The following is a 27,883-nucleotide window of genomic DNA, read 5'->3' as shown; positions in this document are numbered from 1 at the left end:
GAATAAAAAGAAAAAAAATGTCATGGTGTGGCTGCCGCTATGCTCTGACCTTAAACCTATGAGAACCCGTGGAGACTCCCTAAAACAGAAACTATGAGGGTGGGCAGCAGTAGACCTCAAAACAGCAGGTCTGGGAGGCAATACTGACAACTATACATGAATCAAAACTTCCCGGGATGTTAGGAGGTGAGACAGACATTCAGAAACAATTAAGAGGAACTAGTCTTGTTAAAAAAAATAATCCTTTCATCTCAGTTTTAAACAACTTAGATATTTTTAAAAATGAGTCAACACTATAATGCTTTTTTCCCTGACAGGCCATTGTGTTTCTTTCTGTCGCTGCCAGCTAAGGCTACGGACTGAACTCTGTGCGAACAATTGAAAATGGGCAAACAATTGTGTAATTAGTTGTGACATACTCTATGTTTACTTTGTATACTTAGGACTTATTTCCTGAGCAGAGGAGCCAAACTGTAAGCTGGTGACGCCTCGGCAGAAAGAAAATTTCACTGGTGATGATTTCATTTATTATTTTTGTCAGTGAACTCCGTGGGCAGATAAGCATGATGAAACCAGCACACGAAGCTGAGTGGCAGAAGCAGCTGACATGTTTGCTCAGATGTGTCACTGCCCCAAAAAACACATTTCACTTTAGCAGTGAATAGTTAAGCAGAATGGGGTCACAACTAAACCCAGCTGAAATGCAGGGTATTTAAATAATGCCAACTGAAGAGGAGCTCAACAGTGAAATCAAAGCCAACACGTAGCTACAAATGCAGCTTCGATTATGAGAGTGGGAAAGACTGACTGACAGCAACGGAGATTATGCTACTTCTACTTGGACCTTAAGACAGAGATAACTATTTTTCAATGGCCTTCAGATGTGGCACATCAGTGGTTCCAAACAATTCTGTTTGATGCACCCCCACAGCTCATCAAGTATTTATCGAGTACATTTAACATGTACTCAATCCTTTTAGCTGCCATTTCGAGTAAGAGACTTTAGTTCAACTGTATTTGTCCAATTGTTTTTGCGCAATGAAAAAGTATTCAAGTGCCTCCTGATTCTTTTTTTTCTCCAAACTACATTTTCAAGGGTCTACTGTCCAAAAATCCAGAGAAAGACAGAAAATCGAAAAAGTACTTTGAACCTCAGCCAACCTTTCCCTTCATTTCAATTAATTCAGTTTCATTTATATAGCTCGAAATCACAACGACTGTTGCCTCGAGGTGCTTTATATTGTAAGTAGTGCTGTCAGCGTTAATCTCGTTAAAATGACGTTAACACCACAACCGCATTAACGTGGCAAATCTCCGTTAGCCCTGTGCGTGGGGCTGCACGGCGCTAACACATTAACCAGCTAACCGTGCCAACGCGTTGACAATATCAGAGGAATCACTTGGCGACAGTGGGAAGGACAAACGCCTTTTTAACAGAAAAAAAACTCCAGCAGAAAAAGGCTGATCGCACAGCACCTCGACTGTCCTTTATATCTGTGTAATGTTAGCAAAGCTGGTGATGCTGAAAAACTCATTACTCCATGAAAACCTGCTCTTGAGTCTAAACACTGCATTGAGAGCACTAACAGGGAGTTTCTCCCATATTAGCTTCTCTTCACTGTCTTCCTTTGAAATCCAGAATTCCATTTAAAATCTTTATATACCTTCCTCTCATGTACAAATGCTGAGTGATTAGACCCCATCTCATCTAACAGCCACTTTAACCTGGACCAAAAAAGAACCCCTATGTTAAGAGGGCCAACTCAGTGGCACTACAAAGCAGGTTTTTAGCTTGATAACAAAAAAACAAAAAAAACAAAACAAAACATGTTTCCGCCTTCATAGGCACTGTATAGTGGGTGATTTTTTTTTCCTCCCCCTAATTAACTCACTCATTTGAATGTTGTTAAAGCTTAGGAATTGGGTCATGATCGCTTTCAATGCCAGGTGTGCCATTTTCTAAGCTTGACATCTGCTAATCAGAGTCAGTGAACCAAACCTGTGTTTGAGATGTTGATGGCTTTTAGTATCTAAGAAATATGATGTATATTATGTGTTATTGGCTGAAAGTGCAGTAATTCATTACTCTTATTTAGCAGGTGTCCATGTCTGCACATTGGCCCTGTAAAAGCCCTAACCAAGCTTGCCAGCATTAGACCATAGCTTAGAACTACTGACAATCATCACTTCTGCCTTTAAAAAAAGAAAAACAAACAAACAAAACAAAAAATGCTAACACTGATGTTTAAAAATTAATATGCAATTTCACATCTTTTATGTACAGGCTATGTCCTGAAGCATTTCCCAGCTTTCACATTGGCCTGGGACCTCTCATCGTGCAATGAGCAACTGTCTTTTCCCCCTCTTTCCCCAACCATGTATTTATACACTATTGCACATCATTAACTTTGTGTTTCCTCTCTATAATCTGCCGTTTGCTCCATTTGTTCTCTCTGTATACTTTTTTCCTTCTTCTCTTTTCCCATTATCCCATCCAGTGGTGGCACTGGGTTACCCTCGTTGCACTTGGTTTGCCAAAAGGGAGATTTTCCTCCCCACCCACACAGTTTATTCTCACAGATGATTGCTGGAACAGTGGGTTTCTGTCTCTATTTTGAGATAACCATTTCTATGACTCCTATAAAATAACTGGATTTAAGAATGAATGCAGGAAGTCACAAAAATGTAACCTCTTTTCAAATATTTGCAGTCACAACTCCACTGTGTGAAAGACACTGGAGGCTAACAAAAACCATTAAGGGCAAAAGTTGCAGTTTTACTATTTTTATGTCCTCTGAGAGGCACAGAACACACATGTAAGGTAAAAAAAATCTGTTAAATGTAAAGAAAAAAATCCAAATCATATATATCAGGCATCGGGGTCCTGTTATATTCCACAAAAAGCAGCAGCACAATGTTGTGGGGATGCTTTCCCGCTCCAGGGTTCAGGCAATAATTGAAGGAATCCCACTCTCTAACAGAGAGAGGTCTGGAGAGGAAAGCATCAGCCCATCAGTATGTCAATTGAAGCTCAAGTGCTACTGCAGCTTGACAATCATCCTCAAGCATATGAGTGAGTCCACCTGTGAATGGAATGAAAAATAAAAATGGAAACTGGCACAGAATAAAAAAAAAAAAAAAATTCAAACTCTGGACCAGAACCCTGTTAAAATGCTGGGGAAGTACCTGAGAAGAGTTCACCCTCTGATGAGGCTGCAGTAAAGAACTTCTGAAAGAAGAATTGGATAAAATTCCATCACAGCGACGTCTGAACCACATCAAGATATTGGACGTGGCACTGTTTGCAGATGTTTTCAGAGGTGCGGGTAGCACAGCTAGGTTTGATTGATGATTCTCGTATTGGATAACCGCGCAGCTTCTTTAAATGCAAATACGATTTAAAATTTGTATTTTGTATTCGCTCAGGTTGCCTTTATGTTAAATTGTGCTTGACAATCTGACATCATTACTTTCAGATAAAATGTAATAAGAAACTTAATTTATCTCACATTTATCCATCATTTTATGCAAGTGGATAAATCGTGGCCTGTGATTGGTTTGGTTTGAATAGAGGAGCGGATAAATGCTTGTTTATTCAGATACAGATCCCAGAATCAAAAGATATCTGGGATATAGGAGTAAACTGGGCATTTTGCATCACAAAATCAAGGAATAAAAAAAATTAAATTAAATAAAAAGTCATGAGATGTTCAAGAAAATGTCAGAAATGAATCCAAATCTAAATATCTTCCTTTATCCAGGAGCCCAGTTCATCCACGGTGTGTGTGGGAGGCATTTTTAACCTCGGTGGATCTCTGCTCCATTAGCTGTACGTATCACCAGCATAAGGTACAGCATCCTTCCAAAATTACATTCATTTTTCACTTCAAAGTTCTAAACACAATATCCCACAATGACAAGGTGGAAAAACTTTGCTTGAAATTCATCAACTTTATTAAAAATAAAAAAACAAAAACATGTACAAAAGTATTCACAGCCTTTTCCATGAAATTTAACTCGGGTATATCTTGTTTCCAGTGATCATCTGTCATCTGCTTCTACAACTTGAGTGGAGCCCATCTGTGGTAAATCAGTCTACTGGGCATGATTTGGAAAGGCCACCTGCCTACATCAGCTCCTATAGTTGACAGTGTATGTCAGAGCACCAAGCCATGAAGTCCAAAGAACTCTGGTCTGTAGACCTCGGAGACAGGATTCTATCGAAGCACAACATCCGTAAATGGAAGAAGTTTGGAACGTCTACCTTCTTATTGAAACAAGTGACCAACGACCCAGTTTTCACTCTGACAGAACTACAGTGTTGCTCTGGGGAGAGAGGAGAAACTTCCAGAAGGACAAGCACTTCTGCAGCTTTCCAACAATCAGGGTTGCATGGTAGAGTGGCCAGACTGAAGCCACTCCTCAGTAAAAGGCACATGACAGCCCAGCTGGAGTTTGTCAAAAGGTACCTGAGGGACTCTCAGACCATGAGGAAAAAAAATTCACTAATCTGATTAAACAATGATTGAGCTCTTTGGCCTGAATGCAAAGTGTCACGTCTGGAGGAAACCAGGTGCCGCTCATCACCTGGCCAATACTATCCCTTCAGTGAAGCATGGTGGTGGCAGCATCATGCTGGGGGGGGGATGTTTTTTGGCAGTGGGACTCTAGTTGGGATCAAGGGAAAGATGAATGCAGGAATGTACAGAGACATCCTTGAGGTTAACCTGCTCCAGAGCACTCTGGACCTCAGACTGTACCTATAAATATGATACATTTTTGTTTTTAATTTTTAAATAAATTTGCAACAATTTCAAGCAAATGTTTTTGAAATTGTCAATCCTTTCAAGATGAACTGTGGACTTTTATTTTATATATAAACCTTCGATTCTAAACATTATAGCTGGCAGTAGAGCCATCCACAACCTGAGTCAGAGGATCACGAGGATCATCCACTTTGTCTCTACGACAAAAATAAGTAAATGTTATATGAGCTGCTTCTTTGGCCCTGCAAAGCAGAGGTACTACAAAGGATCTCCAATGGATGCACTGTGATGTTTCCCTAGTCACCTGGATTAAATCCAGGGTTTTGTTTACTGTAGGGGGGACTTTTGATTGGCCAGGATGAGGGCTAGTGATGGATCCCCAAATACAGTGAACAGATTCCAGCCCTGCTATGTGGTCGGCTGCTGCTGCTGTTGTCTTTCATGGCATATTCCTTTGAGGCAGGAGTATCTGAAGGAGTCTGCAGTGAGGCGCTGCTCAATGAGCAATTTATATGTCCTCAACAAAGCTTCTTCTTTAGACCCCGAAGGCAGGTCTTAATTGTTAGACGTGATATCTCCACTCTCCCTCTCTGCTTTCTTTGACTGTTTTTTCTTCTCTCTCCTCCCACCCACCCTCCCTCCCTGCAGCTATTAGGAATTGGATTTGGAGCAGAACGATCCATTTAGTTTCTCTCCTCCATTTCTATCCCTCTCTCCCTGCTTCCACACCTCCTCTGTAGGTTTCTCTCATCAAAGCCCAGGCTTAATCTGTCTATTTTTACCTCAAGGAATGAAAGCAAGGGATGAGGTAATGCTTTTGCTGTCCATCAGGTGGGCAGTGGTGCATGAGCTCTCTGGTGTACATAGCATACGGAGCTAGTGCCACCACGTGGACCGAGATGAGAAGAGGTCTTACGAAAGCAATAGGATGCGCATGTACAGAACTGCCTTTTCATTAACTCGCTAATAATGATCAAAAGAAAAACACAGAGAACATGACAACAGATAAAGATGGACAAAGAGCTGTGGACAAAAATCCACTGATGATAGCTTTAAGGTAAGCGTGACCCATTGCATTGATTCATACAAACACTGTCAGGCAGTTTTAGAGAACTCAAAGCATCTTAAGATACAACTATAAAAGCAGAGCTCCCCCTAGTGGGTAAGCACAGTAAGTGACTATGACAAAACAGGTCGTATTTGTAAAATAAAACGCAGAAAACTTTGATTTCTGCTTTGAATTTTAAAACATAATGGAAACTAGGCATAAGGCATGAAATGTGACCATCACAGATCAACTTTAAAACTGCAGAAAAACAAACCAAAAAAAAGGGATAGATATGTGAAAGCGAAGACATGTTATTTATCAAGTTTTTAAAGATATGTTCATCCAAATACCAAGCTGTCATCCTTTGCAGTGTTTTACTAACTGTTTAACGCAGAGGTGGAGAAATTGTTTTGCTCATCATATAACTGTAGGTTCATGCACAAACAAAAGTATGCAGGTAGTTGCAGGCAGCAGTCTAACATCTGGGCCCACATTCATTAAGACTCTCGGAGCAGGAAATCAGACAGCTGTCACGCTGGCACCTCTTTAGTCGTGCTTTTGAAAATCAGGAGTGAAAGCACTGAGGGAGTGTTTTAACTTCAGTCTGGGTAAATGCAGACATTTCATCCAGATTTTCACTAATAACTAAAACTCCACATGAAAAATCATCTGAAATGTAATTTAAAGCTGAGAATTGTCAGTATTTTCAATCATGCTCTAATTTGTATATAGTTTTTCTCTTATGGGGAACCTTTTGGATTCTAATCTCTAAGAGCAGTTTTAGAACCCGAGAGTACTCCGAAAACTTTTTTATTGTGGAGGAAAAAAAGAAAAAGTAACAGATAATCCTGCTATTTACTAGTGGAACACATCCAATCCTGCCGTCAGGAGAGCGGGCAAGAGCCGATGCATTGTGGAAGTTTCCATGTTATTTCTGCTGGGGAGAGAATCACTGAAGAGGCCCCTGCAATCTAAACACAGCACCAAAACCCCAGTGGTGAGGCCCAACGAGGAGGAGGAGGAGGAGAAGGGGGAGGAGGAGAACGATGCTGGTGCTACAGCTCAGAAACCACAGCTGTTATCTCAGACTTTGCATAAAGCGGACACTCTGAGGAAAATGAACAAGCTTGTTGTTGAATGTGTGGTGAGATGCAGTAACACCCTCAAAGGTACTTGTACAGTAAGCAACACACAGTCTGGACATTGTAATGCAAATGGTTATGCAAATGTACTGCAATATGCTGGTGACGCGTAAAACTTTAATGGCAGTAATCTGGGAATATAAACACATAAATATGGGCCGAGATGCAAAGTGTCAACACTTACTTTTTTTTGCCTTTACCAACACTTAATGCTGGTTTGAAATGAAACCATACAGTTGCAACGACAGCAGGTATTGTGCTAGTGTCCATTAGCCTGAGATAACAACAGTGCTAACCTTCCAATACATAAGGATACATAAAATCCTCCTTTTTCAATCTGTTCTTTATAAACATATATATAAATATTTGTGGAGCACACAAAATGTATCTTAATATTATAGTGGGCATTAAAAATAAAGGAAGGCAAAGAAAGAAATAAAAAAAATAAAAACATTATCTGGATCAGGAATTCATACTCTTCCTAAAAGTTTTGCCCTTTCTCTACCTGCACTTGAAGGCACCGTTGTGACAGCATTGATGGGGTCTCATAGAGAAGGTAAAAAAGTGGCTTGAGTCTGTGAGTTAGTCGTCTTTGCTGCGGCTCTGGCCATTGCAGCTCTGAGATCGGCCTGCGCAGAAATCCCGTGGATGGTCTTTAAAGTGGAGGCAGTCCAGAGCAAAGTATGGAAACTGCTGGATGTAATGAAGAAGATCATCTGGCAGGGATGGAGTGTGAGATTAAAACAAATGTTAACTTTACATTTTTACTAATCAACACACTAAACTTAAATATAACATGTAATATGTGGCATTTAAACAGCATATGTAATTAGCTCTTTTGTTTAGCAGCATTAGCATAATTACTCTGATCATTCTAGATCATTAGAGATCGGACTGAAAGTGGCTATTTTGTGCAGATGGGTTGTTTTATGGTAAAAATAAAAAGGTTCTTTTATTGGAAAAGAAAAGAATGCTCACAGAGGCTTTGACAGTTTCTAGAAAAGGCAGATGGTGGATGTAAAATCTCGTCTAACAGATGGTATTTATTTTCTTCAGTAAAGCCGAGAAGAAATCAAATGTGACGGTGACAGCACAGACGAAGTGGGGGACACGCTGACAGATGCTGTCAATCATCTCTAACGTGGGCTCATTAGTACAATGGTCCTATAAATAATTTGACATCTCTGTCAATGTGTTAAAATGCTTAAAACATGTTACAAACAGAAACAGGGTCTTACCATAAGTGATCTTTCCTGTGTCGGGTCCGAGCGTTAAGCACGCACTTGAAAGTCGCACTTCCTTCACTCCTAACATGATTTCCAAGATGCCGGCTAGCTCCTCCTCCAGGATTTCCCCGCTCTCCTCGCTCTCATACATCTGCGAACCCGGCACGAAGCGTTAGCACAATACTAGGAAACCTACACTCGCCTGCCATTTTATTAGGTACACCTGTTAAACTGGTTAATGAGCACAGGTTAATCATAGCGCAACAACTCCATGCATTTAGGCATGTAGACATGGTCAAGAGGACCGGCTGGAATTCAAACCAGCATGAGAATAAGGAAGAAAGGTGATTTAAGTGACTCTGAATGAGGCATGGCTGCTGGTGCCAGCCAGGCTGATCTGAGAATTCCAGCCAAACCATCTCAAACTGGTTTCTTGAACTTGACAATGAGTTCTCTGTACTCAAATGGCCTCCACAGTCATCAGATCTCAATCCAGTAGAGGACATGTTGTAATGTGGTGGAACAGGAGAGTCACACTGTGGATGTTCAGCTCACAAATCTGCATCATCATGTCACTATGGACCAAAGTGTCAGTGGAATGTTTCCAGCACCCTGTTAAATCTATGCTATATAGAAGTAAGGCAGCTCTCAGGGTAAAAGCTGATACTAGCAAGGTGTACTTGCTCAGCTGTTGGTCAGTGTATGTTAAACCACAGTAAGCAGTATAAAAACTCTTACCTTAAAGGCCAGTTTGAGGGTTTCCATGGACTTTGTGGGTCGACGAACGGTAGACAGAGCAATAACGTATCGTCTGACGTCTATCTGTCCATCTCCATGCTGGGAACAAAAACACCTCGGTGAACAAAAGGAGCAGGTTAAGCCTCACACTTACAACACAAGTATTCATTGATCTGATCATGTTATCGATTGAAATGGAGGACTGTGGTGTACATATGAAGTCTCTAGTATATTTACCTACTAAGCACTAACCCTGATTTTAACTTTGTGGCGGTGTCATAGCTCCCATATAGACAAGGTTTCAAACTAAATATAGACCACTTTTAGCCCAAGCATTTTAATTATTTAATTCATTTAAATATAACATGTTTGTTGTGAGGCCATGGTCCTCAGCCGGAAAAGGATGGAGTGCCCACTCCGGGTCAGGGACGAGTTCCTGCCCCAAGGGGAGGAGTTTAAGTATCTCGGGGTCTTGTTCACGAGTGACGGGAGAAGGGAGCAGGAGATCGACAGACGGATTGGTGCGGTGGCCGCAGTGATGCGGACGCTGCACCGGTCTGTTGTGGTGATGAGAGAGCTGAGTATAAAAGCAAGGCTCTCAATTTACCGGTCGATCTACGCCCCTACCCTCACCTATGGTCACGAGCTGTTGGTAGTGACCGAAAGAACGAGATCGTGGATACAAGCGGCGGAAATGGGCTTCCTCCGAAGGGTGGCTGGCCTCTCCCTTTGAGATAGGGTGAGAAGTTCAGCCATTCAGCCGCTGCTCCTCCACATCGATAGGAGTCAGTTGAGGTGGTTCGGGCATCTGACAAGGATGCTTCCTGGGTGAGGCATTCCGGGCATGTCCCACCAGGAGGAGGCCCCGGGGCAGACCCAGGACACGCTGGAGAGATCTCGCAACTGGCCTGGAAACGCTTTGATGTTCCCCCGGACAAGCTGGAGGAGGTGGCTGGGGAGAGAGAGGTCTGGGCTTCTTTGTTTGGGGCTGCTGCCCCCGTGACCCGGCCCCGGATAAGCAGAAGAAAATGGATGGATGGATGGATGGATGGATGGATGGATGGATGGATGGATGGATGGATGAATGGATGGATGGATGGATGGACGGATGGATGGATGCTTGTTGAGAGGTCAGCATAGACAGAATCTACCCAGCTAACTATCAAGCCCAACCAATTAAAGTATTTTATCAATATCAAATTATTTTTATTATTTTAAAGAGGCTATGATGGTATTTGACTGCATTTAGGACTAGACAGCCACACAAAGTTCAGTCTACGCACAAAGATGCCCAAGTTTTAAATTTAAAGTGGACTCATTACACTTTTCCAGCTGCATATTTTTATTCCTGAAGAATTTTACTAGAGAAGCTTTGGATGACTCATAGCTCACAATAATCCTTATTTAGCTTATACTGAGCCTGTGAAATAACACTGTTTCGGTTGCCTTTCCCCTTCCTTTAAATTAGCTTCTTTATGGTTGGCTGCCTCTTACAAACAGATGAAGCTGCTGAGCTTACAACTAGCAAGAAAACATCTATTTGTTGATGCCTGTGGACCATCACAGTGCCTAATGTTCATGCCTCCATATTAACGTCAGACTGTAACTGTGTGATTGTTCACATAGTACAGAGAAAACCATCTTGTCTTAATTTAAGGATTCAGCTCATAAACTTGTTTTTTTTTTTTTTTAAGGAGTTTCTGGAAAATTATCGCTCCTTTGAGCACCTTGTAAAACCCTCTGTTTATTATTAGATTTATGTATCAGGATGCCACAAAGAAAAGCACTGTTAAAACTGTGGCTCACTATTAGAAATGTATCTTTTACCTTTTTAGGATACACACAGGCAGAGTTAAACCACACAAACCCTGTATTGTGTTACTGATAAAATGGAATGTTAAAGGCAGCGAATAAGACCTTTTGTGTGTCCTTGCAGATGTGGTTTTAAACTATGCTCGGTTTAAATGGTCACAACACTAAAAACAGATTCAATGACAAAAATCTAAAACTCTACAACTAGTTTCTATCAAAAATGCAGGAGAAGAAAACTTTGCAATTTCTTCTAAAAGCCTCCAAACTTCCAAACATTCTCCTCATATCCTAAACATTCCTCTGTGGCCCGTCAGTCCTGCTCAAAATGCCTCGCCGCTTCCCTTCAAGGGCGGAATCAATCAAATTCACCCTGCAAACACATTAACTATGAAGTAAAATTAATTAACTTTACCTTTTTTATTCTCTGCTATGAAAACTTTATTTTATTTTATTGTGACTTTCGTGAATTTCGAAACAAATTTTAAGAATTTTAATCGTTTTTATATCTTGCAGAAAGAAAGAAAAGAACAGATTTTTATGTATTTTTCTGTGAAGCTCATTTTATAACTTTGTGTGATTATTTGAGCGTAGCTGGATCTTTTTAAAAAATAATAATTTTATCAACTTTTCTTAACATTAAATCCACGTTTATACATTTCCCTTCGCTATATCTTGCGCTTCCTTAATGTTTACCTCATCAAAGAAGCTGTGAACTTCTTTAAGTGTGTCTGTAACAGGGAGGTTGAGGAACTGGGCAAAGTCCTCCAAACCCAGTTTGTCTCCCTGCAGCTTCCTGGCTCTCCTGGCCTGCTCTTCAAGCACCCTGTCTGTTGTTGCTGCTCTCAGTCTGTTAGGACAAAGCAAAAAAAAGAAAAACCTCAAAGAAGCCAGATAAAATATGAGTAAGTCATACTGGAAACAACACTAAAAAAAGACAGTACAAAGTGTGGAGTTTCCTTACCCTTTTTTAAAATAAATCCAGGAGGAAGAAAAGAAAAAAAAAAAAAGGAGGTCCAACATAGTTATAATTATACTTATCGTAAATTGAAGTTCATTGGGGTTTTTTGTTTTGGCTTTTGGTTTTGGTGTGTGTGTTTCTGCTCAGCCACCAATAGGTGGCAGTGTTTACACACTTTTCCCAAAGTGTTGACTCAGCACCCATCAGCCAAGCAGTTTAACTAGTCGTTCCAGTCTCCCACCACTTACCCTAAACGACATATTAGCTGGTTGAACTCTAGGAGGCTGCTATCATCATATATGCCCAGAGGGCCGTGCGATAGGCTGATCTCAATGTCATCAAAGGACAGGTCTTTGAGCGGCAGGTCCAACGCCCTAGGAGGAGAGAGAGAAAGTGTTGAGTCAAGAACATCCAAAGCAAGCGTGCGTTGATTATTCGACACTTACTTGGCCATGAGCTTTCTGACGTTGCTGGCAAACAGCGCGGGGTTTTCTTTCTCCTCGTTCGATGGACTGTAAACAGGCAAGTACTAAAGAGAGAGTTCAACTCAGTCTTGTTGTTGTGTCAAACCAACACTGATCATACTGCTCGGCAACATAATAAATGCTGAATTGCTATAAGTTAGTTTGCTGACTTCTGTCATACGAAACCGCTCACCTCAATCTCAATGGAGTTATGAGGCTGACACAGAGTGAGCCACAAAATGTGAAACCTGAAAGACAGAACAGTTTCATCTACACCCTGATGGAAATAAATAGCTTTTGACTTTAATAACAGAGAGTGGGAGACTGTGTGTGTTGTTGTTTTGTGTATATTCTATATAACCCTGGGAATGCGCTGGGAGCAACTGCATTGCATTCGTCGCTGAAGTCGACCGCACCCGACGACGATGTTTGCTTTTAACCAGCCCGTTACACATGCACCTCTCTGCTCTGGTCGGCTAAAAAAACGGCACCTGATCCCTTTTTTGGTGTGTTTTTTTGCACGCTGTGCTTTTTTAACGCTACCTGATGGAACAAAAGTGTCCTGGACACACAGCCTCGCAGACATATTCCCAGCGTATTCCCACAGTGAGTGTAAAGGTGTGTGAGAGAAAGAAACACTCACGCTCCAGGGCCTTTCCACGTCCATGTAATGGTATCCTGTGGAGAGAGAAACAAACACCCCACGAAGCAGTTTTATACAAATCCACAAACTCTTTATGTATCCATAATCACTGTGAGGCACACTTATTACAGTGAAACATAGCATGTGAGCAGAGGTCCTAGCCTGTATAGAAAAAAAATGATGTAGCCACAGTGACACCACCTGTTGGTTTGCAGAATATTGTTTTTGAAGCCTCAACTTTGCTTTGTGAAAGCAAAACACCTCACTTTATATTTTATAAGATGGAAATAGTCTAATATATTGTTCAAGGCAAGGGTCATGGCTATCACATTTAAAAGTCAGACACAAGGTAGGCTGCAATTCAAAATTGCATTAACCAATAGCGACGCTCCCCTGAAGGAAGGAAGACTGAAATAAAGCTGTGGACTCTCCCCTCACCCCCAACCGAGAGAAGAATAAAAAAAACCATAAAACCCCCTTAATTCTACAACACTTCCTGCGTGCTGCTATTCCACACTCAGTTTCATAACGTGAGAGCTGCCAAACATGACCTGACTTGACCTCGCATCGAAGAAGGCGGCCATCACTAAATTAACAAATGCAAAGAGACTGAATGGAAGCACATCTTGTGGTGCGCAGAGAAAAAACAAACTAAGAAGCAGTCACCCTGTCCTTTATTTTCACCTTCTCTGCCTCACTTAACTATCTTGCGGTGCCACGGTGTCAAAGACGTCAGCGCAGTGAGTACACCGAGCACCACGGGAAACAGTGACAAAGGCTTTCGAGGGAATGAAAAGAAAAACGAGGTAACAGGAGCTGCATGTTTAATGAAAGCGCAGGGAGAGGTGCTGAGAGAGAGACATGACACCTCTGTGTGCATGTGTACATGCGCACGTATGTACGATGCGTGTGTGCGTGAGAGACAAAGGATGAAATATCATCCCACTACAACATGAGCTCATTCAACACAAGAGGAACACACTAATGCGAAGGAAAGAACCCACTGCATCACAGGCGTGTCAGTATGGGTGTGTATAGTGTACGTGGAGTCATTATAGACGTGACCTACGTCTAAAGCTGCAGGTATGGGAGAAGCCACAGAATAGGATCAAAAGGAAGAGGACAGGATTTATGGTATATACCAGTTTGTTTGGGTAGCGTAGTATCACTGGCTGCACTGGGAGTCCTGGGATGAAAGCACCTGAGGAAGACAAGAGGAGGAGGAAGGTGATGAGAACAATAATCTGGTATTTTTGCAAAACGTGATCGATTGTCCCCAAACCCAGCTCAAAGCTTTTCATTTAAATCCTACTTCTTTATCTTGTGCCAGGCATGTCATAAGTCAAATTTATTTGTTTTTATAGAGCCAAAGTAACTGTGAAATTAGCAGTATTTGATGGAAAATGACGGGGAGGGGGTTTCCAAATAGATTTTATGAGTATAGAAAAAGAATAGAGTTGGACTGCATCAACTGGTTTCGTGAGTGATAAGATCATAACCTCAAAATAACATCGGGAACAGGGACAGAGCGTTTCCATTGAATTCTATTATATCTTGCTGATGATGGGCAAGCTGATAAAAGCTACATACAATATTTATCACTGGACAAAGACCTACTCAAGCTATTCAGTAACTTATGAATGGATTGCAAAGGGTTACAAATATTACACATGAGCATCAGGCTCAGTTTACCAACTTTGTGTGTCGGCTGTTTAATGCTGGCCACAGACCATACAATAGGTTTTTAGAGTTTTGATGAATAAAACATCTGCCTGATGCTGCTGTGAATGAAGCTGCTTATACCACACCAAAACAGTGAACATGTAGCTCAAGCTGAAAGTCACCAAATCATCAAAACTGTACTATAATTATCAGCTGGTGTAGATTTAAAACCAGGTTTTCTTTTTCCAAGATTCAAGAAAATGTTGCTAGAAAAAAAAAACTAGAAATGATATATCTAATATATAACAAGTTCCTTGTACCCTGTAAATGAAACACATAAAGCTAACTACACAACAACCTGAAAAAATTACAGTAAGTAAGTAAAAGAAAACCAGACGCATGCATCATGAATCACCTAGCTCAGCGTGTATTTGAATAACAAGCCCTGGAGGCAGGGCGAGGAGGATTTTAATAGTTGTTTAATATCAGCGATGGAAAGGCTGATGAAACAGAGAGCTGGCATATTAACTCGGGTGTAAATCAACAAAGAGTCTCCACCAACAAACACTGATGAGTGGCTGAGACCGGCATTTAAAATGAATAAAGTTATAATTAATCGGGTTTCTCATGAGACTGTGAGAACGTGAAGAGGAGTGAAAGAGATCTGCAGCATCTGAATGATAATGGCGGGACTATAATAAGAGGACAGGCAGACAGATGATGAAAGAAACGGCTCTATTAAGAGAATGAAACTAGAAAAGGACTGGACATAACTGCAGTGTGCATTCAAACACAGGTGGCTAAAACACATTAACACACACACAGTTTATCTGTTGAGCTGGGAGCCAGTGATGAGATGTAACAAGAGGAGACACATCCAGAGAGGACCGGTAACACATCGCACAATGATCTAACCAGACACACACACACACACACACACACACACACACACACACAGTGAGTGAAAGCAGGACAGAGTGTGACCAACAGGGCTTGCTGCGAATGGCAGAATTATGGACTGGAAGGAAGGGGATTAGACAGAGCAGGCAGGGAACAATGGCTGACAACGTCACGCATCATATCCACACACACACACACACACACACACACACACGGGATGTGAGCAGAAAAGCAAGACCATAAAGAGATGAGTGCAACAGTTCTGTGTCCTGAAGCAAGTCACCGAACCTCCAGACCCGCTGGGTCAAAAGAGAAATTCATTTAACCAGACATCTACACCCCGAGTTGGCAGCTATGGAGTCACCCTCATTCATAAATAATCGTTTACAAGTCCACGCACACTACATGAAATGTATACTGAACAAAGCAAACAGACCAAGTGTCTCCATTAACAGACACACCCACTACTAAGAACTATAACCAAACACAGTTCTCAGGCAACAAAGGCAACAATGAACCTAATTGTCACAAATGTTTTAAAGGGATACATGAGTTATTCATGTATTTGTTTCATCCTTTTAGAAAAAGTCTAAAGTAGAAAGATACAAAACAGTCTGATCACTTAGATGTTTATCAGAGAAGACAAGCAAAAGGAAAAAAAAGGGGGGTTTCAAACATAAGGTGCGGGGGCCAGAATCAGGCCGGCCAAGACTCCAATCTAGTGCACTAGACAGCTTTAGAAAATGTGAAGGAGCACATAGATTTTGAACTTGGCTGTATTTTCACCCCCAGTGCCATCCATACTACAACATGAGTAATAAACTAATAGATAAACAATTACATGTAAAAAAAAAAAAAAAACCCCATCAGATTTTAGCAACTATTTGGGGTGTTTTGTTTTTGTTTTTTTATCTACTAAAGTTTACTTTAAAAAGAAAAGAAAAGACATTTTTCTGTGAATTAACGACAACTTTCTATTTTGTGATTACATGATAGTCTCCGCAGTGAACTACCTGAACTTTTTCTGAAATTTTACACATTAAATCATGTAGTTTCACCGGTCGGTCCCACTTACGCTCAAAGTCGGCTGTAGGTAAAATGACTTTACTCGACTTTGCTGCTTGCAACTAGTCAGTTAGTCTGTTGTTTGGAAGTTGTGCAAAAAGGGAAGATGGTGTATGTGGCGGGGCATGGTCTGCGGTGCCATGCCTGCCATTGTTCATTTAAAGTGGTGCCGAAACCTAGCACGCGGCATGGCGGAACTGCAGCCGGGCCAGCCAGGGGAACAGCTGGCCCAAATGGTGGCCGAGCTAACTGCCACACAGTGGGAGCAGGCGGCGGTGTCACACTGCCAGCAGGAAGAACTCCAGGACCGGATCGAGCGTGGGAGGCAGAGGATTGAAAATCTGGCAGCTCTGATCGGGTTCTGGCCAGCACTGCTGCCACCCCCACCGGCATTCCCCGATAGCGAGGGAGTGGAGGAGGTCCAGACTGTTCTGGCGCCCATCCTGACCACCAGGGTGAGGCCAGGCAGGATGCAGCCTGCCTCTGCGCCCATACTTGGGTGGGAGCGGCTGCTGCCAGGCAAGGGCCTACACCCGTTCCTGCTCCCCAGAGGAGGGCCTCTGAGCAACCGCAAGGCCCACCACTGAATCACGCACCTGCCCAGCCATAGGTGGAGGACGAGGCGTGTGAGAGATCGGCGCAGCCAGGGATGGAGGTTGAGGCGCCTGCCAAGCTGGAGATGGAGATCGAGGCGCGCGAGGCTCCTGCCAAACCAGAGGTCCACGTGCTGTCCGGACCGGCCTCACTTCCACCAGAGGCCGGCGCATTGTGTGGTCCTGTGCGGAGGCCGCCCGCCAAGCTGCCTGTGAGCCTCGGCTCCTGGCTGCTGCTGGACATGCAGGTGGTCCCCAGACCCACCTCGTCACCAGCCCCACTGGATACGTGGGTGGCCACCTGAATGGACACCTCCCGGTAGCTGGGCCAGGGGTGCCGACGGTCAGGGCTGATTCGGCCAGATGGCTCCCCGGCCTCAGTTGGGCGATGCGGGTATGTGGTGGGGCGTGGTCTGCAGTGCCGCTACAGGGAAGGCGGACGCACCTGAGTGGCATCCACAATCACACCTCACCGCCTTAAAAGTCTGTGACTGTTTAATGTGGTTGTTGTTGTTGGTGTGTGTTAGGCTGGTGGCTGGAAAGCCGCAGCCTAACACTGCAGTGTTACAGCACCAACAACTGTGGAAATAAACGTAGATGCTGAAAAGCAAGCAAACATGAACGGGTCTGCCGTGGTTCATTTACAGTGTAATAATGAGCCTTTTACCATCGAGTGAAAATTTCAGACTTGATGGTGGGTCTAGATGGAAATGAATGAGATTTTATCAAGGTAGTTTGCATGCATGACGAGTTCAGAGCAGTTTTATTGAGAACCAGTAAGAATAAACACACAACAAGACTATCTTTACAGTCAGGCTAAAGCAGGAAGTGGACTGAATACATACCAGCCTTGAATAAGATTAGACCCGACCTGTTGGTGCAGGTCCCCTCCGGGAATATCATGATCTGCAACAGACACAAATCGCTCTTCATTTCTTGTTCGAATTTGCTCTCGCTTTTAATTTATCACCTTTAAATTCCCGGGTGTCAGCTGAGATCAGATCTCTGTGCCCTTATGCGTATATGCATGTAGTTTACCTGAGGCCACTTCCCTCCAGAGCACGCTCTCCGCCTGATTTCCTGAACAGTTTTTCGTCTCGAGTCTTGGTCTGACCGAAACACGAACACTGGCCTGATGTAGCTGATCAAAGCTGGGAGAGGATGATGAAGAGGTGGATTTTGGAAGTAAGCCACAACAAGAGAAATAATAATAATAATAATAATAATATCTGGAGGCATCTAGAGCTCAGCTAAATCAATTTAGTTACCTGTCTGAATGCATTCTGTTACATTGTGCATATGCTGTACATTAGTATAGGAGTTTCAGTAAATGTGCACTTACTGCCCCAGACTGGGATGCTCCTGCTTTCCAGTTTGGTGACTATGGAGCACATGGTCATAGTGACTGGGATGGCATCAAAGTAAGAAGAATGTGGTGCCACAGTGAGGATGGGCGCTTCAGAGGGTTCTACCCATTGTCCCTTCACTTTGATCCAATGGAAACCTCCGCAAAACCACATGGCTCGCATGATCGCTCTTAGACACAGGTCTATAAACCTGATGAAGGACACACAGACAGCTGAAATTTTCTATAGATCAGGGGTCGGCAACCCTGGGCCCTTGTGTCACAGCTGGCACACAAAGGGAGAACTGATGGCACGACACGCAGTGAATTAATCTGAGAAGGTGCATAAAAAAATAAATATCTACGGACGGGCCACCAGTGCACATCGCAAATTAGCTCGCACAGACACATTATTTGTGTTGTTTCTTAATGACGGTATCTTAGCTAACAACCCCAACTACCAGATTCAACTTGCAATTGGCTAAAAATCACTTCCCATACCGGTCAGAGGGATGTTGCTAGCTGGCAGAGTTTTCAAGCGATGTTGAAATTTACACTTCCTGACACTTCAAATGCCTCAGGGAGCTGTCCGCTCAGTGCAGCATCAGCACCACAGAAATACATGGATACATTTGAAGACTCGAGACAGAATTCACAATGAGTTTTCGTGACTTTCAGGTGTATGGACCAATGTTTTCTGATCAAACCAGAAAGCTTTAATGAGCAGCTGGATTTGTCTCGCATTAACTGGCTGGACACAGAGGACATCGAAATGCAGCTGACTGAACTGAAAAGCTCGACTCTGTGGGAGTCAGAGTTTGCAGAACTATGAACGCAGCTGGAATCCATAGCTGTGCGTGTACACATTAACATGTGTATCTCTGTATTAACAAACATGCCATATTGGCCCAGTTTATTTTTCTTATCATTGTTGTGAGGAGACCATAAATAGCATTGCATTTTCTGTTGTATAGTTCCTTTGCTGTTGGTGTTCTTGTTATTGATAAAAAAGTGTTTGTTTGGGGGGGGGGGTTCAAAATAGCTGATTTGCCAACATCTGCGAACAAATATAGTTCTATAAAGTTGTTCTGTATAGTGTGTAACTGTTGATATAGAGCGTTATTAAATTTATTGCTAATGCAATCATATGGCACATTGACTTCTGAGGAAATTTTAGATGGCACTCATCATCAGAAAGGTTGCCGACCCCTGCTATAGAACATATTTATCTTCAGATGGTGAGTGAGTGGCTAAATCTGTTCATGTTTTTAGCAACAATTTTTATTAATCCACAGTCTTTTTCACTAATGTTGTGTTTTCTGTGTTTTAAATACAGCAATGGGCTCAATATTTTATTTTTTAGAGGTTGTCAGTAACGAAGAACCTGTAAAAATGACAGAGTGCTGCATTCTAATTATTCACACAACTAACATTTGTATAAAAGCATACCAGCATGCTGATGTTATACTGAGCAGACAGTGGGCAACATCTCAATTTATAATTATATATTGCAATACAATTTACAGGACGCTGAGATTTTCACACATTTCTGTCTAATCCCATAAGTCTTAGTAGCACATGCGTGCTTTCACACAAACCCACCTCCTCCACCACGACTGAGGCTCGATCGCAAACTCCGAACGTCCCAGGGAAGCCGTGAAGGCGAAGGGCCACGCCAGCAGCATGAGGAAAGAGACCAGCAGCAGCCGCACCGGAAAAACTGTAACTGACATGAGTCCTATCTGCAGGGACAAAACACACAGAGACACAAACAGTTACACTTCTGCTGCTATTCCGCTGCACTTCAACAACCTGTTTACTGTAACATCCCTGTGTGTTTTAGCCAACTGTCAAAAAAAACAATAATTAGCATAGCATACATTCCTATACAGCTGAGAAACATGCTATTACATTTTACAATGTCAAAACTCCATGTGTGCCTTTAGCAGAACACAAAACCACATAATTAACACTAACTGTGCTTGTCTAATCGCGCTTTAAAGGCCCAACACAAATCAGCGGTTTGCACTATCAATGCCAATTACCTAAAGTAAGAATAAAGGGAGGATATAGGCTTAATTGTGTTTGCATCTAAACAATTAAAAAGCTTTTTTTAATGTTTATTTCAATATATTAACAGCAAATCATCCTAAAATATACTCTTATTCACACACAGCCCTTTCTACAGCTGGTGTCGTTTGAAACCACAGACTCTACGTAAAAGATCCCATTATTTGTGTGTTTTTGGGTGTGGCAAGCCCATGACTCGCAATTTGCTACTGAATGAGGATGCACGGCATCCTCAGGTTCTCAGTCAGATCCAGCGTTTGCTTATTACATCTTTGTTCCTACAAAAAACCTCAACTCCAACAGCTACATTGCTAATATTGAAGCTTTAAAGAACAGCAGTCCACAAATCAACTGATTGAGCCATGCTGACTAAAGCCATCTTCTACTTGCAGTGAAGACTGAAGAATCATTCGGTATACAGGAGAGTTCATGGTCGACTCAATGATGGCAAGGTGTCTAGATCATGTGCTTTAAATCACCCCTCTGCCCCCGTGCTTGACAGTTGGTGTGAGGTATTAGGTGTGCTGATATGCTGTGTTTGATCTAAACCAATTGGTCTCATCTGTACAAGGACATGGTTTCAGAAGTCTTGTGGTTTGTCCAGTTGCATCTTTACAAACCTAAGATGTGCTGACATGTTTTTTTTTAAACATGCTAACTGAGGCCTGTAGCCTGAGCACTCAACAGTCTGGTCCTTGAATGCGGTGGGATGTCCACTCCTGGAAAGGTTGTGCTAACACACATCCTTTTTCTGACAAAACCCCTGAAAAATTCTGTTTGTTCACCAGAGTTCATGATTACACATCAAATCTCTGGGATTACTCATGAATTACCTTAAATAAGCCTCAGATCTGAGAGTTAGTTGCTACTTTTATTGCCTAATGTTATGACCATAAAGAATTCTGTTAGTGTTTCTGTTTAGTAAAGGTCACTCATGGTGACTGGATGACTCTCATTGGGTTTAGCCAACAAAAGTTCACGTGTGTTGGGTTTAGTTTGCAATAATTTCACATAAATACGAAGGTATGAATTGTACAGGATAAAACTACAGGATGATAAGGATATAAATTGAGTTGACTGACCTGTCATGACTTTTCTCTTACTGTGTAATGACAGAGATTTGGCGTTTGCACCAACAGGGTCACAAAGTCACGGCCTCAAGGGCAAATTCAAACTGTGTAACATTTTAAAGCTCCTTCGTTTTGCTCGTATGACCTCTATTTGATCCCTTCATTCTACACATTTATTGCGCTCCCCCTCTCATTGAGCTCCAAGCCTGCCTTACAGTGATCTACAATCATGCTTCTCGCGTATCCATCCATCAGTCTCTCACTCTCTATTCCAAGTCGCTCAGCTGTACCTTCATTTATCTTGCTGTTCTTCCCTTTATAGTTTTCCTCCTACTTTGCACTGGTGTGTTTTTTGTCACCCCTCAAGGGAGTCATATGTAACCTCCCCCTCCCCTCCTGCCCCATCTTTCTCTTCTTCCCTGTGTATTTGTCTATCTGGAGGAACCCAGGTGCACTCTTCAGGGCTGCATTAATAAATAAGCAGCAATGGGGGTGATTTATGATGCTCGAACGCATCTCTCCACCCATCCGAGCTTGTGCGTCACCATCAGAGCTTAACAAGTCCATCTGGGAGGATCTGCTGACATTTTCTCAAGAGGTGGCATAAGAATAAGCAGGGGCGGGGCAGAGGGGTGCAATTTCCAGTGTTTTAGGAGAACGCCCGCTGATCCTTGGCTGAAGATTTGAAATTTGCAGTAGAAATGCACTTCAAGAGCGCTGAGCTTACTTACAGCACACAGAATAAAAGTGACTACAGATCAACAGATGTAGATTTTTTTTCTTATTGTACATTAACGCACAATTTGTCTATGGCTCAATTTGTTCAATATTGAACATTTTAATCTTTCACCCACTAAAAAAATGTATAAACAACTCAGATTAAAGCAGTCACTGAATTTCTTTGTCATATCATAGTAACTGATGAGGTTGCTCTGTTGTACCTAATGCTAAAGAGATTCTAGAAATCTACAATCTTGACACACATACATGTACATACCTATGTATGGTTGCGTTAACACTTTCAGGAGGCATTTAAGGAATGTAGTGACTCAGTCCATCTTACTTCTGATTACTTTCACTTTCTACACACACAAAGAAACAAAGCAAAACATCTGACACGTGCCTTAAATGTGACCAAAGACACACAGGGGTCTGGCCAGGCAGCAGAAGGTTAGCTAGATGTGATGGAATAGTATTCTCCCATAGGTGTTCACTTAGGTTAAGATCTGGTGAATGTGAAGGCTATAGCATATGATTCATGTCATTTCCATATTCATTAAACCAGTCAGTTACCTCTTATGCCCTATAGATCGGGGAAATGTCATCCCGGTAGAGACCACTCCCATCAAGATTGAAATATTTTATTATTTCTGACCTAAAGTCCAGCGACCCCTGGCTCTATAGATGCACAGCTACAATATTTATTTCTGCTTGACATGTGGCAAAATGTGTCATTTGTAGGTGAAAACACAGAATTTGTAGTTATTGGCTCCCCTTTGTACAAAGAAATATTAAAAATTACTTTGAGACAATGTTCTACAGGTTGTGCTGCACGAATTGACATGCAGAGCTGCAGATGTGCACATTTTGTCTGTACCTCATGGCATCGCACTTTTAAAAGTTTCACTACTAGTGGTTGTTAGCAAGTATCTGCAGACCGGTCAGTGTCTTCGATGCAGACTAGTTGCATCCGCAGCAATCTGATAGTGCCTAAATCAATCACAAGCAAGTTTTTGGTCTAGCACCCTCTTTGTGACCAATTTCACACAATAGCCAGAAACCTCAAGACACCACTTGAGGGGAATATGCAATCTCAGGGCTCGGCCTCTGGGCCTGTATGATTAAGGCCATAGGAGTGACTGATATTGGGATATCATGATGGGTATTTCAATTTTTAGAGGTTCAACAAACCACCTATTTCAGAAAAAATAATCCTCATATAAATGGTAAACTTGATGACGATTACAACAGATCAAAATCCACTAAAATATTTTAACACTTCCGCTGACACACCATTTTCCCAAGATACATTACTCCCCTGTGTATTGTGGCTCGCTACAGTTTTAACCCGTTAGGAAGGTAATTGCTCTTGGCTGTTGTTTTCATTGAGGCAGTGAATGCGTACCCAGGAAGCACTTAACCTGTCCAACCATTTGTCAAAATTCGGCTGCCCGTGCAGCAGGAACTGAAGCCAGGCAGTAGCAGATCAAAGCCTAAAGAAACACAACTTTATACACACACTGTTAAAGCCGTGTCTGGTATTAATCCCCATCCATTCGCCGGACATCGCAGCTCTGTTTAATGTCACAGGCATTTTGTTTGTGAGCTTGAGAGCTGGCAGCTGTTGGCCATTCAGTAATGTGTGACTCAGCTGGAATGAGCTTCATTTGCTGACCTGGTTGCTTTACAGTGCTGTGATCATGTTTGCTGGGAAGTTAGAAAAGACATTCCAGGAAGAGCAGCACCAATCTACTGTCTATAACAAACAGATTCATAAACATTAAGAAACCATGCAGCCATATCTCTAGAATCAAAAGCACTGAGGAAGTTGTGTTTTGTCGCTTTCGTTTGTTTACCTTCAGGCAAAACGTGTGTTTGTTTACACGAGCGTATAAACCCTTCACAGGTTCTGCAAGTGGAAAAACGTCCCTCTGGAAGCAGGCAGCAGGAGGTGTGAACCAGACACACACATGGTCAAGTTTACCTTCGATGACCTGCTGCGGTCATATGGCACAGACACGCTTCCAACCTAAAGCACATGCCGACCGAAAAACTGACACACTCAGCCACTAATAAGAGCGATGCTGGTGGGACGGTGGAGTTAAAAGCTTTCAGCAAGCCAATGTCAAGTGGTTGATAATAAACACAAGCAGGACTTTTTTTTTTCAGTCATCTTATCTCAGTGGATTTGTTAATGGTTAGGCAGCAGTGAACCAATTTTCAGAGCCTTGTATGTTTTGTTAATCATGAAAGCAGATACGTCTGGGCCCTGTAGCTATGGGAGAGGAAAACCTGAGGGGGTCGATCAGGGCTCTCTTCATGTTTTCACATATACCTTTAACTAGATAACATGATTTTCCGTTGATCAGTAACTTGTGTTTAGGACACTGGCATGCTGTCAGCAGACCCTAAATCACTTAAGTCAGAAAATCTGCTGAACCGCTTGATTAATGAGGAATCATTTCACCCATACTGCTCTCCTCCAGCAGCGAGCCAACTGATGCAGGAATGAAGCCACAGCTGTCCTGCTGAAGAGTCTTTTCTACATTTCCATGCTTTAGAGCACACACCTTATTTAAACTGTACTTTTCCCATCTTTGCTTTTCCTACTGCTGTGCAGGCTTTCACCACTCCGGCAGCCTAATGAGGACTATCTGAGTACACATTAAACTTGTTTAGCTGTCAGCTTGTTTAGCCGTCGGCTAAAACTCAAGCGTAAACACAGACCAACTGTGTGTGCACTCAGTGAAAGGAAGCAGCTGGAAATGCAGAACTGTGGCGTAACAGAAGTGAAGTGTATGTTGGGCTGATTAGCGTGTAACACTGTGCCAGCTAATCAGGTCAATATGATAGTGCACAGGGTTTCGGTCTTGCAAGGTCTTCCCATCTACAGCAGGCGTGTCATTAAACAAAACATTAAAAAAAAATAAACAATGCAAATGTCTGATATGCAAAAGACGGTCAATTAAGATTCAAGACTGGCTTTACACACCCATCCAGGAAAATGTGAGGAAAGTGGCTGACTCCACAATGACACCAAAAAGCTTCAGATAACACCAACAATGCAGGAAATGGGTCTGCATGGCAGTTACTGCTGTGTGGGTAAGACTGAACAGGTGCTGCTGTTTATCTCTGAGAAAATCGAGTTTATTCAAAAGTTTAAAAAAGAAAAAAAGGACTACGTTTTCTATTAGCAGCTCTTACTCTTGCATGATTTTCCTCGACACTGAATGAATTCACAGCATGTTTTTAAATCCGCTATGACACAACTTTAAAGAAGATGGAACTGCTTTTTAAAAGGGCACAGAAACTAGATTTGTCACCACACGGTTTTTGTCCTTTTAATCTATTTGTCGTCATTTCAGCTGAGTGTCGGACCTTAACCAGGAAACAACTTTTTTCCTAGACAGTCACACAGCATTTTCACACTCATGTCGGTTATTTAAACCCTATCCGTGTTCTGTGTTTTCCTCGTCTGTTTTTATTCCAGTCAACATTACCGAATACTTAAACACAGAATAAAGAGTCATGAAAAAACAGCGTCATTAAAGTGTCGGTAACGTTTAGGTGTAGGAAAGTCACTAAATAAGAAGCACATTGTGGTACGAGGACGGAGGAAGATGTCTATCTAAAATCATCTTAGACAAACACAGTTTATAACTTGTTATTATCTTTAATGTCTTACCTTTATTTTTTCTGTCATGGTCAATTTGAGCTCGTGCACGAAGGGGTTTTTACCCCCTCCTGAAGGGCGACTGTTTGAAGGCTTCATGGGTAACGACCTGACCCGCAAATAATAAAAGAAAAATGGTGCCTCGGTGTGTCCTGTGACTCTTTCGCTGATTTTATTCTGCTGGAGAAGTCTTCCTCCTCAGTCTGTCACTCTGTCACGGATACCAATGATGCTGACTGAGTGGAGAGGTGTGTCGTTTACCTCATGCTTCAGATCAAGCCAGTTACATGAAACCGGAAGAAGCGACTGTGTTTGTGTTCCCGTTGTAGGTTTCAAAATAAAACGAACGCAATTCCTCCTCATTGTAATGACGCTAAAGTGAACAAAAAAAAAAAATCCCATAAAACTGAACTGAGGTGAAGACCATGTTATTTAACGCACATGAAAAAAATCATTGCTTGTTTTTTAGCTTTTTAAGCTGGAAGCTCACACGTATAATCGAGATTGTTATTTATACCATCGTGTTGAAGCTTTTACTTTGAAGGCAACGACAGTGCAGGGCAATCAAATTTGACAAATCTGCCTTCTTATAATCGGTCATCTGTAACAGAAAAAAATAATATATAAATATTTAAACTGTTGTAAATAGGCCTATAATCTGCCAAGTATACCTCACATGAATGAAAACAGTATTTTTCTTTAAGCCAGTCTTACATTTTAAAAAAAAACGTGAGATCTCGTTAAGAGGACAGCATAAATTGCAACAAATATGACGAAATAGTTCTATAAAGATGTTTAACTTAAAGGACTGAATTGATTATAACGTAGATACAAACACAAAGAGCCATAAATATACTTGCAAAACATGTAATTTCTTTATTTCATATGTAACACTTTCATAAGGCTCCTTACCAATATAACGAAATATATTGCACATTATCTCTACTAAAACTAATACACCAACATGATTTAGATTAGAAGAATATTGAGAATAAAAGCCACTGCTTCTTTGAGGACCACCAACATGTTAGCCAGATTACACAGCAATCGAGCGGCTGTTACTTCAATAAAGAACTAAGAAATTAGTGGTATGATCTAGATGAAGTGATATGCAAGTGACTGTAGCATATCAATTTATTTGGTCAGTCATCAAAAGCAAATTGATAATCATAATCACGGTGGCGAAAGAAATCTAAGCTCATTTTTTTCTAAGAACCTGAACCTGCTGTAGGGACGTTTGAAATAGTCACTTGCTGATGCTCGCACACAGCACGGTTTCACTAGCTGTGGAATGCGCCTCTGAGATGCTTCGGGTGATTTGCCTTCAATGAAGTACAGTAGGCGTTTGAAGTCCTGTTTCCTCCGTCTCTATTTGATCCACCCATCCATTTCTGCTGTCATTTATTTTCTACATGCCAGCAAATGCCCGTGTAAACAGACTCTGTTGATCTTCAAAGCCACAGATGGCTGATTTACATTGTATCCTGTGGCTGTTTTTCCCCCACGCTTTGCATTAAGACTCGTTTATTGACCCACAGCAATGACTAGCTGAGTCTGCCAGGTGAACTCAGACTCAGCTAGTTGATAACCTTCCACAGCTCACACAGAAACAAAGGAAACATTTAATCTGTGTTTCCTTGACCAAATGCTTCAGTGGAAAGCCATTGGATGGTCCCAAACACTGGATCAAACCTTCCTGCCGTGCTTTTGCGAAATTAGAAGTGTTCAAATAATATATGTGCATGTACACACGTTTTCTGAATCCCTGATCGTCCATCAGCAAATATTAATCTTTAGGAAACTATTCGAGCAAAGCCAGCGTACACTCAGTGTTTGTTGCCAAACATCTTTCAACCAGTTTGGTTTCTTCGGCACTTTGGGACTGGGTGTTGCAGTCAGTCAGAGCGTTTCTCTGCATGGCCCTTTTTCTGGCCTTTAGTAAACATACAGTGGCACTGAATATGCCCAATGTAACTGGTTTTAAAAGT

The 27,883-nt window shown here is 42.0% G+C and overlaps 1 protein-coding gene across 1 annotated transcript; it reads right to left on the bottom strand.

Moving 5' to 3' along the window:
- Window positions 1-5,433: 5,433 nt before the first annotated feature.
- Window positions 5,434-26,118, bottom strand: lpcat1 (lysophosphatidylcholine acyltransferase 1). Its single transcript, XM_065469909.1, has 14 exons — window positions 25,908-26,118; window positions 19,965-20,104; window positions 18,360-18,574; window positions 18,056-18,168; window positions 17,863-17,923; window positions 13,940-13,998; window positions 12,798-12,832; window positions 12,348-12,402; window positions 12,137-12,219; window positions 11,939-12,064; window positions 11,426-11,579; window positions 8,921-9,019; window positions 8,195-8,333; window positions 5,434-7,672 (listed from the first exon to the last, which is right to left on the bottom strand). Exons 1-14 carry the CDS (start codon window positions 25,992-25,994, stop codon window positions 7,539-7,541), a joined length of 1,500 nt encoding a protein of 499 aa, XP_065325981.1. The 5' UTR covers window positions 25,995-26,118; the 3' UTR covers window positions 5,434-7,538.
- Window positions 26,119-27,883: the final 1,765 nt, after the last annotated feature.

The sequence above is a fragment of the Pelmatolapia mariae genome, linkage group LG22, assembly GCF_036321145.2.
Source record: "Pelmatolapia mariae isolate MD_Pm_ZW linkage group LG22, Pm_UMD_F_2, whole genome shotgun sequence".
NCBI classification, from domain to species: domain Eukaryota; kingdom Metazoa; phylum Chordata; class Actinopteri; order Cichliformes; family Cichlidae; genus Pelmatolapia; species Pelmatolapia mariae.
The sequence above is the reverse complement of the archived record's forward strand: the minus strand, read 5'-3'. Positions and strand labels throughout refer to the sequence as shown.